Here is an 18406-nt window from a genome sequence, read left to right on the forward strand (position 1 = left end):
CCATGAATACTCTATTTTTAAGACCATTTGTTAGAGCAGTTTTAAGTTAACAGCCAAATTGAGAAGGAGATACAGAGACTTTTCATATGTCCCTGGCCTGCACCTTCAAATGCATACCCATGCCAAAGACAGTGATGCATTTATTGCAATTGATGAACCTACAATGATCCATTACAATCTACAAAGTCCACAGTTTACATTAGGGTTCATGCTTGGTGATACACATTCTAAGAGTTTGGACACACATATAATGACAGGGATCCACTCTTACAGTATAATATAGACTATTTTCACTGCCCTAAAAATCGTTTATACTCTGCCTATAAATCCCCCTCAGTCTATTAATTTTTTTAAAGATAAGAAAAAAGGTAGTATAAAATTGGAAACAAAAATAATAGTGAAAAATCTATGAAAACAGAAGCTTTCTCTTTGGCGGAGAAAGGACCAATAAAATTGATAATCTTCTAGCCACAGTAAACAATTTTTAAAAACGGAGGAAACATAAGTTATCACCATCAGGAATGAAAAAATGAATATTACCAAAGGAATATTTAGCAATTAAAGAGATACCAGGATAGTAGGAAAAAAAGTATGTAAATTTCATGACAGGTGAAATGAACTAATTCCTTTAAAAGATGAACTACCAAACTACCAAAACTGACCTAAGAATAAATAGAAAACTTGAACAGCCCTGTATCAACTGAAGAAATTTAACTTGTAATTAAAAATCTTTCCATAAAGAAAACTGCTGGGAGTGGTGGCTCACACCTGTAATCCCAGCACTTTGGGAGGCTGAGGCGGATTGATCACCTGAGGTTGGGAGTTCAAGACCAGCCTGATCAACATGGAGAAAGCTGGTCTCTAATAAAAACACAAAATTAGCTGGGTGTGGTGGTGCATGCCTATAATCCCAGCTATTTGGGAGGCTGAGGCAGGAGAATCACTTGAACGTGAGAGGAGTAGGCTGTGATGAGCTAAGATCACACCACTGCACTCCAGCCTGGGCTACAGAGTGAAACTCCATCTCAAAAAAAAAACAGAGAAAAAAAACTCAAGCCCCAGATATTTTCACTGGTGAATTCTCTCACACACTTAAGAAATGAATAACACTGGAGGGGGATCCAAGATGGCAAAATAGGAACAATTCTGGGGTGCAGTTCCCAGCAAGAACAACACAAAGGTAGGTGATCACATTTCCAAAAGAGTTATTACAGCCCACAGACCAGGAGATTCCCAGGCTGAAAGGCGACACGAGTTTCCAGCACCACTATTTCAGCTGGTGCAGCTGGTCTCTGCATAAAAACTCACACAAATCTGGACAGCCGAATGCCTGGGAGACAGAGCCGCCCATTCAACTGAAAAAAGGGGGGCTGAAACAGGGAGTCTGGTGATCTGGCTCGGCGAGTCCCAGCCCCACAAAGACCAGCAATCTGAAATGCTCTGGATTGGGAGTTTCCCAGCAAGAGGAGCTGGACCCAGAACAGTCCAGCTCTGTGGGGGGAATGGCATTGCCATTACCAAGTCAGTCCATCAATACTGAGGCAGTCCGCCATTAGCAAGGCAGTACGGCAGTACGCCATTACAGAGGCAATCCACCAATATTGAGGCAGTCTGCCATTACAGAGACAGTTCTAACTATACCTCTGTGAACAAAACCGCAAGGAAGTTCACACAGCAGATGGGCAGAGCCCATGAGAGCTCAGCAACGCCTCTGCAGGCAGACTGTGACTAGGCTACCTCCTTGCTGGTCAGGGCATCTCTGAAAACATGCAGCAGCATGTCAGGAACTTATAAATAAAGACCCAACTTCCCAGGACAGAGCACCTGGGGAAAAAGGTGGTTATGAGTTCCACCGCAGCAGACTTAACATACCTGCCCAGCAGCTCTAAACACAACAATGGAGCTCCCAGCTCAGCACTTGAGCTCCTATAAGGGACAGACTATCTCCTCAAGCAGCTCCCCAACCCACATATATCCAAAGAGACACATCATAAAGGAGAGCTCAGGCTGACATCTGGCAGGTATCCTTCTGGGACGAAGATAACAGAAGAAGAAACTGGCAGCAACCCTTACTGTTCTGCAGCTGCCGCAGGTGATCCCCAGGCAAGCAGGGTCTGGAGTGGACCTCCAGCAGTCCCACAGCAGAGGGGCCTGACTGGTAGAAGGAAAACTAAAAAACAGAAAGAAGTAATTGCAACATCAACAAAAAGGACATGCAATCAGAGTCCCCAACTGAAAGTGACCAACTACAAAGACCACAGGTAGATAAATCCACAAAGATGGGAAGAAACCAGCACAAAAAGGATGAAAACACCAAAAACCAGAACGACTCTTCTCCTCCAAGGGAACACAACTCCTCACCAGCATAGGAACAAAGCTGGATGGACAATGAGTCTGATGAACTGACAGAAACGGACATCAGAAGGTGGGTAATAACAAACTTCTCTGAGCTAAAAGAACATGTTCTAACCCAATGCAAACAAACTAAGAACCTTGAAAAAAGGACTGACGAAATGCTGAGAATAAACAGCTTAGAGAAGAATATGTGACTTGATGAAGCTAAAAACACAACACGAGAACTTCGCGAAGCATACACAAGTTTCAATAGCCAAATCAACCAAGCAGAAGAAAGGATATCAGAGACTGAAGACCAACTCAATGAAATAAAACAAGAAGGCACGATTAGAGAAAAAAGAGTTAAAAGAAACAAACGAAGCCTCCAAGAAATATACACTTATGTGAAAAGACCTAATCTATATTTGATAGGTGTACCTGAATGTGACAGAGAGAATGAATCCAAGTTGGAAAACACTCTTCAGGATATTATCCAGGAGAACTTCCCCAACCTAGCAAAGCAGGCCAATATTCAAGTCCAAGAAATACAGTGAACACCACAAAGATATTCCTCAGGAAGAACAACCCCAAGGTGCATAATTGTCAGATTCACCAGGGTTGAAATGAAGAAAAAAATGCTAAGGGCAACTGGAGATAAAGGTCAGGTTACCCACAAAGGGAAGCCCATCTGACTCACAGAGGATCTCTTGGCAGAAATGCTACAAGGCAGAAGAGAGTGGGGGCCAATATTCAACATCCTTAAAGAAAAGAACTTTCAACCTAGAATTTCATATCCAGCCGAACTAAGCTTCATAAGTGAAGGAGAAATAAAATCCTTTACAAACAAGCAACTGAGGAGAGATATTTTGTCACCACCAGGCCTGCCTTACAAGAGCTCCTGAAAGAAGCACTAAACATAGAAAGGAACAACCACTACCAGACACTCCAAAAACGTACCAAATGGTAAAGACCATCGACACAATGATGCAAAACAACCAGCTATCATCAAAATGGCAGGATCAAATTCACACATAACAATATTAACCTTAAATGTAAATAGGCTAAATGCCCCAATCAAAAGACACAGTCTGGCAAACTGGATAAAAAGTCAAAACCCATCAGTCTGCTGTATCCAGGAAATCCATCTCACATGCAAGGACACATAGGCTCAAAATAAAAGGGTGGAGGAAGATTTACGAAGAAAATGGAGAGCAAAATAAAGCAACAGTTGCAATCCTAGTCTCTGATAAAACAGACTTTAAACCAACAAAGATCAAAAGAGACAAAGAAGGGCATTACATAATAGTAAGAGAATTAACGTAACAAGATGAGCTAACGATACTCAATATATATGTACCAATACAGGAGCACCCAGATACATAAAGCAAGTTCTTAACGACCTACAAAGAGACTTAGACTCCCACACAATAATAGTGGGAGACTTTAACACTCCACTGTCAATATTAGACAGATCAACGAGACAGAAAATGAACAAGGATATCCAGGACTTAAACTCAGATCTGGACCAGGCAAACCTAATAGACATCTACAGAACTCTCCACCCCAAATCCACAGAATATACATTCTTCTCAGCACCTCATCGCACCTAAAACTGACCACATAATTGGTAGTAAATCACTCCTCAGAAAAAGCAAAAGAAATCCTAACAGTCTCTCAGACCACAGTGGAATCAAATTAGAAATGATGATTAAGAAACTAACACAGAACCGCACAACTTCATGGAAACTGAACAACTGGCTCTTCAATGTTGACTAGATAAACAATGAAATGAAAGCAGAAATAAAGATGTCCTTCGAAACCAACAAGAACAAAGATCCAACATACCAGAATCTCTAGGACACATTTTAAGTAGTGTCTAGAGGGAAATTTACAGCAATAAATGCCCACATGAGAAACAAGGAAAGATCTAAAATCGACACCCTATCATCAAAATTGAAAGAGCCAGAGGAGCAAGATCAAAAAAGCTCAAAAGCTAGCATAAGACAAGAAATAACTAAGATCAAAGCAGAACTGAAGGAGATAGAGATACAAAAAACCCTTCAAAAATCAGTAAATCCAGGAGCTGGTTTTTTCAAAGATCAAAATAGACAGACCACTAGCCAGACTAATAAAAAAGAAATGAGAGAAGAATCAAATAGATGCAATAAAATACAATAAAGGGGATATCACCATCGATTCCACAGAAATACAAACTACCGTCAGAGTTTACTACAAACACCTCTATACAAATAAACCAGTAAAACCACTAAACCTGGACAAAATGGATAAATTCCTGGACACTTGCACTCTCCCAAGCCTAAACCAGGGAGAAGTTGAAACGCTGAATAGACCAATAACAAGGGCTGAAGTTGAGGCAGCAATTAATAGCCTACCAACCAAAAAAATCCCAGGTCCAGATGGGTTCACAGCTGAATTCTACCAGACGTACAAAGAGGAGCTGGTACCACTCCTTCTGAAACTATTCCAAACAATACAAAAAGAGGAATTTCTTCCCAAATCATTTTATGAGACCAACATCATCCTGATACCAAAACCTGGCAGAGACTCAACAAATAAAGAAAACTTCAGGCCAATATCCATGATGAACATAGATGCAAAAATCTTCAATAAAATACTGGCAAACCGATTGCCACAGTACATCAAAAAGCTTATCCATCACGATCAAGTAAGCTTCATCCCAGGGATGCAAGGCTGGTTCAACATACTCAAGTCTATAAGCGTAATCCACCACATAAAAAGAACCAGAGACAAAAACCACATGATTATCTCAAAAGATGCAGAGAAGACCTTTGACAAAATTCAACAGACTTTTATGCTAAAAACTCTCAAGAAACTAGGTGTCAATGGAATGTATCACAAAATAATAAAAGCCATTTAAAACAAACCCACAGCCAATATCATACTGAATGGGCAAAAACTGGAAGCATTCCCTATGAAATCTGGCACTAGACAAGGATGCCCTGTCTCACCACTCTTTTTCAATATAGTATTTGAAATTCTAACCAGAGCCATCAGGCAAGAAAAAGAAATAAAGGGTATTCAATTAGGAAAGGAGGAAGTCAAATTGTCTCTATTTGCAGAGGACATGATTGTATATTTAGAAGATCCCATTGTCTCAGCCCAAAATCTCCTTAAATTGATAAGCAACTTCAGCAAAGTCTCAGGATACAAAATCAATGTGCAGAAATCACAAGCATTCCTATATACCAATAACATACTTAAAGAGAGCCAAATGAAGAATAAACTGCCATTCACAATTGCTACAAAGAGAATAAACTACCTAGAAATACACCTAACAAACGATGTAAAGGATCTCTTCAAGGAGAACTATAAACCACCGCTCAAGGAAGTAAGAGAGGATGCAAAGAGATGGAAAAGTAATCCATGCTCATGGTTAGGAAGAATCAATATTGTTAAAACAGCTATACTGCCCAAAGTAATTTATAGTTTCAACACTATCCCCATCAAGCTACCTATGACCCTCTTCACAGAACTGGAAAAAACCACCTTAAACTTCATATGGAACCAAAAGAGAGCCTGCATAGCCAAGACAATCCTAAGCAAAAAGAACAAAGCTGGAGGCATCACACTACCTGACTTCAAACTATACTACAAGGCTATAGTAATCAAAGCTGCAAGGTACTGGTACCAAAACAGAGATATAGACCAATGGAACAGAACAGAGGCCTCGGAGGCAATGCTACACATCTACAACCATCTGATCTTTGACAAACCTGACAAAAACAAGCAATGGGGGAAGGATTCTCTGTTTAATAAATGGTGCTGGGAAAGCTGGTTAGCCATGTGCAGAAAGCAGAAACTAGACCCCTTCCTGACACCTTACACTAAAACTAACTCCAAATGGATTAAAGATTTAAACATAAGACCTAATACCACAAAAACCCTAGAAGAAAACCTAGGTAAAAACATTCAGGACATAGGCATAGTCAAGGACTTCATGACTAAAACACCAAAAACATTGGCAACAAAAGCCAGAATAGACAAATGGGATCTAATTAAACTCCAGAGCTTCTGTACAACAAAAGAAACTATCATTAGAGTGAACAGGCAACTAACAGAATGAGAAAAAATGTTTGCAATCTACCCATCTGACAAAGGGCTAATATCCAGAATCTACAAAGAACTAAAACAGATTTACAAGAAAAAAAAAACCGATTCAAAAGTGGGCAAAGGACATTAATAGACACTTTTCAAAAGAAGACATATATGAGGCCAAAAAACATATGAAAAAATGCTCATCATCACTAGTCATTAGATAAATGCAAATCAAAACCACATTGAGATACCATTTCACGCCAGTTAGAACGGTGATCATTAAAAAATCTGGAGATAACAGATGCTGGAGAGGATGTGGAGAAATAGCAACACTTTTACACTATTGGTGGGAGTGTAAATTAGTTCAACCACTGTGGAAGACAGTGTGGCGATTCCTCAAGGACCTAGAAATAGAAATTCCATTTGACCCAGCAATCCCATTACTGGGTATATATCCAAAGGATCATAAATCATTCTATTATAAAGACATATGCACATGTATGTTCATTGTGACACTGTTTACAATAGCGAAGAAATGGAACCAACCCAAATGTCCATCGATGATAGACTGGACAAGGAAAATGTAGCACATATATACCATAGAATACTATGCAGCCATAAAAAATGATGAGTTCGCATGCTTTGTAGGTACATGGATGAATCTGGAAACAATCATTCTCAGCAAACTGACACAAGAAGAGAAAATCAAACGCCGCATGTTCTCACTCATAGGCAGGCGTTGAACAATGAGAACACATGGACACAGGGAGGGGAGCATCACACACTGGGGTCTGTTGCGGGGGAATAGGGGAGGGACAAGGAGGGTAGGGAGAGATAACATGGGGAGAAATGCCAGATACAGGTGACAGGGGGATGGAGGCAGCAAACCACAATGCCATGTATGTATCTATGCAACAATCCTGCATGGTCTGCACATGTACCCCAGAACCTAAAGTGCAATGAAATAAAATTAAAAATACATATATATATAAATTTATATATCTATAGAAATGAATAACACCAAACTTACACAAACACCCTTAGAAAACAGGGAAAGAGAGAATGCCATCTCATCTATTTTTTTTTTTTTTTTTTTAATGGGACAGGGTCTCACTATGTTGCCTAGGCTGCTCTTGCACTCCTAGACTCAAGAGATCCTGCTGCCTCAGCCTCCCTAGTGGTGGGATTACAGGCATAAGCCATCACACCCAGTGTATCTCTCATCTAATATACATCAAAATCACCTGATTCCAAAACCAGATGCAGAAATTTAAAGAGTAATTACAGATGAAAATTTCATAAAGCAGGTGTTAAAATACTTTTATATTAGAAAGTTGAATTCAACAATTTTTTTAAAGACAAAATATTATGAGAAAATAGGGTTCATTCTAAGAATGCAAATTTATTTCAATATCTAAAATTCAAGGTGCACACAGGGCTCACACCTGTAATCCCAGCACTTTGGTAGGCCAAGGCAGGTGGATCATCTAAGGTCAGGAGTTCAAGACAAGCCTGACCAACATGGTGAAACCCTGTCTCTACTAAAAATACAAAAATCAGCTGGCGTGGTGGCAGGCGCCTATAATCCCAGCTACTCAGGAGGCTAAAGCAGGAGAATCACTTGAACCCAGGAGGTGGAGGTTGCAGTGAGCCAAGAGTGCAACATTGCACTCCAGCATGGGTGAAAGAACAAGACTCCATCTCCAAAAAAAAAAAAAAAAAATCTGAAATTCTATCGGAATAATGTTCTGCCTTAATAGAACACAGGAGAAAAGCCATATGATCAATTCAAAAGAGGCAAGAAAAAAATATGTTACAAAGTTCAGTACTCTATCCCAGTAAAATAAACCCTCACAGCAAACTAGGAATGTAGTGGAAATCCCTCAAGGTAATAAAGGGCACCTATGAAAAACTTAGTTAAAATCACAGTCAACAGTCAAAGTCTAAATGTTTTATAGCCACTGAAGAAACAAGGCAATGATTTCCTTTATCACCATTACTACTTAACTGTGAAGTCTAGCCAAAGAATAAAAAGAAGTAAAATACATAGATTGGAAAGCAAGAAGTAAAAGTATCTTTATTTGCAAATAAGATATATGTATAAAACCCTAAGGAAACCACAAAAAAACTAATAGAACAAATGAATTTAGCAAGGTTGTGAATACAAAGTCTATAAACTGTTGTATTTTTATATACTAGCAGTAAGCAATAAGGAAATAAATTTTCTCTTAAAACTCCATTCACATTAAATGAACAGTAAAGTATTTAGGAATACATTAAACAAAAGATGCCTAAGATCCTTATGCTAAAAACTGTAAGACACTAAAAAAAGGAAATTAAAGAATACCTAAATAAATGAACAGATTTACCATGTTCATAGATTGAAAGATGAATAAGGATGCAATTCTTCCCAAATAGATCCAAGAATTAAATCCAATCCCAAATAAATCCCAACAGTCTTTTCTAAAGAAAATGACAAGAGGCTTTAAAAATGTATATGAAAAGACAACAGACAACTACAACGATTTTGAAATAGAACAAGGTTGGAGGACTTAAACCAAAAATAGCTAATATAAAGCTACATTAATCAAGACAGTAGTATAAGGATAGACCTGTAGATCAATGGAATCAACTAACAAATCTAGGAATAGACGCACATTTATATGGTCAATTTTTGACAAAGATGTGCCAAGAAATTTAATAAAGACAAAGTAAACTCTTCAACATATGGTATTGGAATAAATGAATATCTATATTAAAAATAAACTGGGTGTTGTGGCTCATGCCTGTAATCCCAGCACTTTGGGAGGCCAAGGTGAGAGACCAAGGTGAGAGAATCACCTGAGGTCAGGAGTTTGAGACCAGCCTGGCCAACATGGTGAAACCCCTCTCTACTAAATATACAAAAATTCACCAGGTGTGGTGGCACACACCTGCAATCCCAGTTACTCCGGAGGCTGAAGCACAAGAATCGCTTGAACCGGCGAGGTGAAGAAGGCTGCAGTGAGCTGAGATCACACAACTGCATTCCAGCCTAGGCAACAGAATGAAACTCTGTCTCAAAAAAAAAAAATTCTATTAAAAAATAAACTTCAGTCCGTATCTTAAACTATCTACAAAAATTAACTCAGGCCGGGCACAGTAGCTCACGCCTGTAAGCCCAGCATTTTGGGAGACCAAGGCGGGCAGATCACGAGGTCAAGAGATCGAGACTATCCTGGCCAACATGGTGAAATCCTGTCTCTACTAAAACTACAAAAAAAATTAGCTGGGCATGGTGGCACACGCCTGTGGTCCCAGCTACTTGGGAGGCTGAGGCGGAAGAATTGCTTGAACCCAGGAGGCGGCAGTTGCAGTGAGCCAAGATTGCGCCACTGCACTCCAGCCTGTTGACAGAGCAAGACTCGGTCTCAAAAAAAAAAAAAAAAAAAAAATTAACTCAAACTCTCACCTCATATTGATACACAAACATTAACTTAAAGTGAATCATTGACTTAAATATTAAGAGCTAAAGCCAAGCACAGTGGCTCACACCTTTAGTCCCAGCACTCTGGGAGGCCGAGGCGGGTAGATCACTTGAGCTCAGGAGTTCAAGACCAGCCTGGCCATCATGATGAAATCCTGTCTCTACTAAAAATACAAAAACTAGCTGGGTGTGGTGGCGAATGCCTGTAATCCCAGCTACTCAAGGTGGAGGCAGGAGAATTGCTTGAACCTGGGAGGTTGGGGTGGCAATAAGCCGAGATCCCGCCACTGCACTCCAGCCTGGGTGAAAGAATGAGAGTCAAAAAAATAAATAAATAAAAATAAATTAGGAGCTAAAACTATTAATATTTTCAAAGAAAATTATTGCCACACTTATTTAGGCAATTTTTCTCAAGCAGAACACAAAAGGCACAGATACATTTTTTAAATCTATATTGTGGCTTTATCAAAATTAAAATCCTTTGCTCTTCAAAAGTCACAGGTAAGCAAACAAAGACATAAGCCAGAACACCAGAAAAAAATTTCAATACAAAGATCCAACAAAAGACTAGTGTAAAGAATATACAAGGACTGGGCCAGGGGTGGTGGCTCATGCCTGTAATCCCAGCACTTTGGGAGGTCCAGGCGGGCAGATCACTTGAGGTCAGAAGGTCGAGAGCAGTCTGGCCAACATGGGGAAACCCTGTCTCTACTAAAAATATAAACATTAGCCAGGCATGGTGGCACATGCCTGTAATCCCAACTACTCGGGAGGCTGAGCCAGGAGAATCACCTGAACCTGGGAGGCAGCGGTGGCAGTAAGCTGAGACCACACCACTGTACTCCATCAGAGAAACAGAGCAAGACTCTGTTTAAAAAAAAAAAAAAAACAAGGACTACAACACAATAAGACACACAATCTAATTTCTGGTTTTAAAAAAGGGGGCAAAAGATTTTAGCAGACATTTCACAAATAAAAATATATAAATGGGTAATAAACACAAAGATGCTCAGTATTACTGGATTAATACTAAAGCTCAATATTACTTGTATTACTATTAACGTAAATTAAATCCATTACTGTACACCCACTAGGATGGCTAAAGTTAAAGACAGTTAACAACACCAATTGTTGGCAAGGATGAGAAACAACTCAAATTATCATACATAATAGGAAAATAAAAATAGTAAAACCACTTTGGAAAACAGTACATTACCTTACAAATTTAAATATACATTTACCATAGGATCCAAAAAAAAATTCCTCACTTAGGCATTTATCCAACAGAAAAGAAAACATGTCCACAAAAAAACTTGCAGAGATGCTTTGGGGGGCCAAGATGGAGGGCTCGCTTGAGACTAGGTGTTAGAAACCAACCTGGGCAACATAGCAAGACTCCGTCTCTACAAAAAATGCAAAAATTAGCAAGGTGGGATAGTGCATGCCTGTAGTTCTAGCTATGCAGGAGGCTGAGACAGGAGGATCACCTGAGCCTAGAAGTTTGAGGTTACAGTGAGCTATAATCACACCACTGCACTCCAGCCTAGGTAAAAGAATGAGACCCAGTCTCTTAAAAATGCTTGGGACCAGAATTATTTTGAATGTGGGGTATTTTTCAGATTTTTGAATATTTGCATTATATTTACCAGTGGAGCTTCCCAAATCCCAAAATTCAAAACCAAAAAAGCTTCATTGAGAGTTTCCTGTGAGTGTCATGTGAGCATTCAAAAAGTTTCAAATGTTGGAACATTTCAGATTTCAGACTTTTGGATTTGAGATGCTCAACCTGTAGTAGCATTATAATAATAGCTAAAAATAGAAGCAAAACAAATCTCCATCAGATGGTAGATGGAAAAATAAAGAGTGGTATACACACACACATAGACATTAAGAAATACTACAGAGCAGTGAGAAAGAATAAAATATTAGCATACATGACATGGAGGCCAGGTACAGTAGCTCACATCTATAATCCTGGCACTTTGGGAGGCCAAGGCAGGCAGATCATTTGAGGTCAGGAGTTTGAGACCAGCCTGGCCATCATGGTAAAACGCTCATCTCTATTAAAAATACAAAAATTAGATGAGAGTGGTGGTGGACACCTGTAGTCCCAGCTACTTGGGAGTCTGAGGCAAGAGAATCACTTGAGCCCAGAAGGTAGACGTTGCAGTGAGCAGAAATTGAACCACTGCACTCCAGCCTGGGAAAGAGAGCGAGACTCCATCTCCAAAAAAAAAAAAAAACATGACATGGATAAATTTAAAGCATTATGCCACTGCCATGCACAGTGGCTCATGTATGTAATCCTAGCACTTTGGGAGACAGAGGCAGGCAGATCACTTGACGCCTGGAGTTCAAGACCAGCCTGGCCAGTATGGCCAAACACTATCTCTACTAAAAATATAAAAATTAGCCAGGCATGGCAGCACATGCCTGTAATCCCAGCTACTTGGAAGACTGAGATATGAGAATCACTTGAACCCAGGAGGCAGAGGTTGCAGTGAGTCACGACTGTGCCACTGCACTCCAGCCTGGGTGACAGAATAAAACTGTCTCCAAATTATAAAAAAAAATTATGCCAAATTAGGATGAGGCAACCTTTGCTGTAAAAAGTCAGATAGGCTGGACACAGTGGCTCATGCCTATAATCTCAGCACTTAGGGAGGCTGAGACAGGAGGATGGTTTGAGGCCAGGAGTTCAAAACCAGCCTGGGCAACAGAGCAAGACATCATCTCTAAAACAAATTTAAAAAAAAAATTAAAAGCCCACATAGTAAATGTTTTTAACTTTGCAAGCCATTCAGTCTATCACAGCTGCTCAACTCTATTCTTGTAGCACAAAACAACCAGCAGACAATGCGTAAGGAACGAACATGGTTGCAATTCAATACAATTTTATTTACAAAAACACACAGAGGCCTGGATTTTGCTCACAGGCTGTGGTGTGCTGACCCCTGTACTAAGAGAAAGAAGTAGACCTCACAGACACAGATTATGTTTTAAAATTCTTTGGTTTTTTTTGAGACGGAGTCTCGCTGTGTCGCCCAGGCTGGACTGCAGTGTCGAGATCTTGGCTCGCTGCAACCTCTGCCTCCTGGGTTCAAGCAATTCTCCTGCCTCAGCCTCCCGAGTAGCTGGGACTACAGGTATGTGCCACCATGCCTGGCTAATTTTTTGTATTTTTAGTAGAGACGGGGTTTCACCTTGTTAGCCAGGCTGGTCTTGATCTCCTGACTCCATGATCCACCTGCCTCCACCTCCCAAAGTACGTGAACCATCGTGCCCGGCCTAAAATTCTTTGTAAGCCTCACAGCACTTAGCTAAGGGCTAAGGCTAACTACCAAGTCAATGGGTAAAAAGGAACTCAAGATAATCAGATAAGGAAAAATTACCTGTGGATCTGATCTTGCCTGCTAGAGCGAACTGGAGCTAATCCATCTATTTCATCAAAAAATATTATAGAAGGTCTCATCAAATATGCCTAGTAAAAAGAAAACAAATGATATATACTGTATTTGTTTTCATTTTTTAATTTATTTATTATACTTTCTTAATAGGTATTAAAAGCAAATGGTACAACATGCAGCAGGTATGAAGGAATATACAGTAAAGAAGAAATCTTACCACCGAGTCTCCAACAACCATGTCTCCTTCAGTAAGCAATTACTGTTTTCAGTTTGTTTATTTTTCCATACATATTTATACACATAAACCAAAGTGTATTTTTTAAAACACATGATAGCATCCCATACACATTCTATTTTTTTTAATCTTTATTTTATTTAGTTATTTTTTTGAGACAGAGTCTCACTTTGTAGCCCACGTTGGAGTGCAGTGGCGCAATCTCGGCTCAATGCAACCTCTGCCTCCTGGGTTCAGGCGATTCTCCTGCCTCAGCCTCCTGAGTAGCTGGGATTACAGGCATGGACCACCATGCATGGCTAATTTTTGTATTTTTAGTAGAGACAGGGTTTTATCATGTTGGCCAAGCTGGTCTCAAACTCCTGACGTCAGGTAATCTGCCCACCCTGGTCTCCCAAAGTGCTGGGATTACAGACATGAGCCACCACACCTGGCCTATATATTCTTTTTATAGCACAATGTGTACATTAAGCAGTTTCCACATAAGTATATTAAGACCTGTCTCATTCATTTTTTTTTTTTTTTTTTTTTACAGACAGGGTCTCACTCTGTCACCCAGGCTTGAGTGCAGTGGCATGATCACAGCTTGCTACAATCTCAAAGGCAAGCAATCCCCTTGCTTCAGCCTCCAAGTACCTGGGACTACAGGCAGGCACCAACACACCCAGCTAATTTTTAAATTTTGAAAATTAAATGGTGCCCAGGATGGTCTCAAACTCTTGGACTCAAGTGACCCTCCCACCTTAGCCTGCCAATGTGCTGGGACTACAGGCCTGAGATATTGCACTCAGCCAGCCTCATTCTTTTTCAACAGCTACATGATGTCCCACTGTATGGATGTGCCATAGTTAAACCTATCCCCTTCTTATGGATACTTAGGCTATTTTCATTATTTTCCTATTGGCAACAATATTGTAATAAATAATTATAAATAACAAATAATTGTATTTATCATTTCATATGAGTATAAACATATTAACAAGTCCTAAAAGTAGAACTACTGGCTCAAAAGGCATGTGTCATTTCTAATCTAGTGAGATATGTGCAAACTGACATACATTGAAGTACCATTGTACCCTCTAACCAGCAATATTTAAGGGTGCTCACCAGCAAGGTATTATCAAACTTACTGATCTTTGCTAATTTTTTAGGATAAATAATGTTATCTTATTTTAGTTTTAATTCTTATTTACATCATGAATAAAGACAAATACATTATATATCTTTAAAAGTCATTTATAGTGCTTTTCCTATGATAGTTCTGTTCATATCATTTACCCATTACTTCACAAGTTCACTAGTCTTGTGTTTAGTGAGTTCTAGAAGCTATTATTTATTTATTTTTATATATTTATTTTTAATTTGTGAGACAGGGTCTCACTCTCTCACCCAGGCTGGAGTGCAGTGGTGCAACCAAAGCTCATCTCAGCCTCCACCTCCCAGCTCAATCAATTCTCCTGCCTCAGCCTCCTGAGAAGCTAGGACTACAGGTCCATGCCACCACAGCTGGCTAATTTTTGTTTTATAGAGGCAGGGTTTCACCATGTTGCTCAGCCTTATTTATTTTAAAGGTAAGAGCTCTGTCTGTAAAAGGAAATGCAAATATTTTCCTGCAAAGAATATCACTTATCTTTTGGATTAGTATTGCTATGGTTTTTCCCCTCCAAAACTCATGTTGAAATTTAATTGCCAGCCGGGCTTGGTGACTCACACCAGTAATCCCAGCACTTTGGGAAGCCAAGGCAGGTGGATCACTTGAGGTCAGGAGTTCAAGATCAGCCTGGCCAACAAGGTGAAACTCCATCTCTACTAAAAACACAAAAATTAGCTGGGTGTGGTAACGAACGCCTGTAATCTCAGGTACTCAGGAGGCTGAGGCATGAGAATCGCTTGAACCCGGCAGGCAAAGGTTGCACTGAGCTGAGATCATGCCACTGCACTCTTTCCTTACATAGTTAGATCTTTCCTTACATAGTTAGACCTCCCTACTCTGAGATCATGCCTGGGTGACAGAACAAGACTCAGTCGAGAGAAGGAGGAAAGGAGGGGAGGGTGGGGCAGGAAGAGAGAGAGAGACAGAGAGACAGAGAGAGAGAGAGAGAGAAATTTAATTGCCATTGTGACGGGTACTGGGAGGTAGGACCTTTAAAAAGCATGTATGTCTTGAGGCCTCCACCCTCATAAATGGACTAATGTAGCTGACATCAAAGGAGTAGATTCATTATTGTGAGAGTGAGTTCACCCCTATCCTGTGAATTCTCTTTCTCTTTGCCCTTCTGCTACATGATGCTATCTTCTGTCATGTTACAACACAGCAAGAAAGCACTGATCAGATGCCTTGATACTGGACTTCCTAGTATACAGAACTGTGAGTCAATAAATTTCTGTTCATTCTAAATTATACAGTCTGTGATCTTCTGTTCTAACAGCACAAAACAAAAATAGGTATTTTGTTGCCATGCAGAATCTTAAAATTGTTTTTATGAAATAGATCTTTCCTTACATACTTAGACCTCTGTACTCTGGGATTATAAACAAAATCCTCCCATGTTTTCATCTGGTACTTTTACAGTGTAATTTTCCTAACTTAAATTTATTAGATTTAGAAAGAACTTAATCTGATTTAAGGTCAATGAGTATTAGATAACAAATGAAAAGGTTTTATCACATAATTTACTCAAAATTATGTGGCTTATGTTTCAAAATTAAAGCAAATTCTCAGTTCACAGGAAGATCAGCTTACTAAGCAAGAGATATGGATTTTCCATTTCTCCTGACAGATATACACTAAACTTCTAATGTTTTCTAATAATTTGAAATGAAAGACAACTGATGCCAGGCATGGTAGCTGATGCCTGTAATCCCAGGACTTTGGGAGGCCAAGGTGGGTGGATCACCTGAGGTCAGGAGTTCCAGAATAACCTGGCCAACATAGTGAAACCCTATCTCCACTAAAAATACAAAAATTAGCTGGGCGTGGTGGCGGGTACCTATAATCCCAGCTGCTTGGGAGGCCGAGGCAGGAGAATCACTTGAATCTAGGAGGCAGAGGTTGCAGTGAGCCAAGATCATCACACCATTGCACTCCAGCCCAAGCAAGAAGAGTGAAACTCCATCTCAAGAAAAATAAATAAATAAGACAATCCAACCACAAGATGTGGATTTTGGGGAAAAAAGTGTTTAAAGAACTGGAATTACGGCACAGTGCAGTGGCTCACACCTGTAATCCCAGTGCTTTGGGAGTACTGATCATTCTTTTTATATACATGAAACAAATAGCTGTTTTTCTGTTTTGTTTTATTTTGTTTTATAGCTATAGCCTCATAGGATTGCAAAAAGGAGGTAGAGCATATTATGTGCCAGTCACTATGATATTTTGTGTCCTCTCAGCAAAATCTCATAATAGTCTAGTAAGATACGTATTCTTTCCACCATTACACAAAAGAGGCTACTAAAGATTAAATGTTTTCATTTACTTAAAGTGATACTCAATGGTAAAGCTAGATATGAACATTTTTCTGACCCCGAAGGCCACTCTCTTAGCCAATACACTGAAGTACCTTCATTTCATTTAGTGCACAGACTATATCCTTTATTTAGGAATGCAGAATCGTTCATTAAAAAAAATCATGGGCAGGGAGTGGTGGCTCACACCTGTAATCCCAGCACTTTGGGAGGCTGAAGTAGGCAGATCACCAGAGGTCGGGAGTTCGAGACCAGTCTGACCAACATGGAGAAACTGTGTCTCTACTAAGTACATAAAATTAGCCGGACATGGTGGCACATGCCTGCAATCCCAGCTACTTGGGCAGCTAAGGCAGGAGAACTGCTTGAACCCAGGAAGCGGAGGTTGCAATAAGCCGAGATCGTGCTCCAGCCTGGGCAACAAGGCGAAACTCCGTCTCAAAAAAAAAAAAAAAAAAAAACCATGATTTCCAGCAACTAAAATGAAAAAAAAGCAAACATTTCAACTACTCCTACCCACCAAGAAAACTATAACAGAAATAAAGTAAACGGGGACAAAAGCAGGAGCATGATTTATACTATGGTTTTAAATAAAACCAACAGGCATCCCTAGCCCCAGAATGAAATGACTAAAAAGCGTATCTTTAAAATTTTTAAATTAAATCATTGAATAATATGCCAGCATAGCCAATCCAATTCTTCCTTCATCTATAAATGTTTGTATTTTTATTGTTTAATTATTAATGAATTATCTTTAAGCATTCAGACTGCATGTTTGACTTGCCATTTGACACTGAACACCTTCAAGGTAAAAAATCTTACCTGCTCCTTTTTCTCAATCCATTACTTAGCAATTTTTAAATAGTATTGGGCCAGACACAGAGGCTCATGCCTACAATCCCGACACTTTGGGAGGCCGAGGTGGGAGGATAGCTTGAGGCTGGGAGTTCAAGACCAGCCTGGGCAACAGCTTGAGACCCTGCCTCTGCAAAAAGCTAAAAATTAGGCAAGGGTGGCAGTGCACACCTGTAGTTCTACCTAGAGAGGCCAAGGCCAGAAGATCACTTGATCCCCAGTGTTTGAGGATGCAGTAACCTGTAATCACATCACTGCACTCCAGCCTGGGTGACAGAGCACAACCCTGCCTTTAAAAAAAAAAAAAACTGTGAAGTACTTTACCAATTACAAAGGACTTTCATACACACCATCTTAGTAACGGGTGCTCAACACTTGTTGAAGCTGTTTTTAATTTCACATGAGTTTCCTCAGATATAATCATATATATACTGTATTGCCAAATATAAATGGCTTCCTTCACTAACTCAAACAATTAAAAGTGAATTTATATCGGGACTGATTTTTTTTTTATTATTATAATTTTTTTGAGAGACAGAGTCTCACTCTATTCCCCAGACTGTAGTA

At 39.7% G+C, this 18406-nt stretch overlaps 1 protein-coding gene across 4 annotated transcripts in view; it reads right to left on the minus strand.

Annotated features, from left to right (window-relative positions):
• ATAD2B (ATPase family AAA domain containing 2B) overlaps positions 1–18406 on the minus strand; it is a 195650-nt gene that overhangs the window by 116877 nt on the left and 60367 nt on the right. For all 4 annotated transcript variants that reach the window (XM_074394602.1, XM_074394596.1, XM_074394609.1 and 1 more), the window contains one exon: positions 13270–13358. In XM_074394602.1, the coding sequence (XP_074250703.1) occupies positions 13270–13358 (89 nt within the window). The remainder of the gene's footprint in view (positions 1–13269; positions 13359–18406) is intronic.

The sequence above is a fragment of the Saimiri boliviensis genome, chromosome 1, assembly GCF_048565385.1.
Source record: "Saimiri boliviensis isolate mSaiBol1 chromosome 1, mSaiBol1.pri, whole genome shotgun sequence".
NCBI lineage: Eukaryota > Metazoa > Chordata > Mammalia > Primates > Cebidae > Saimiri > Saimiri boliviensis.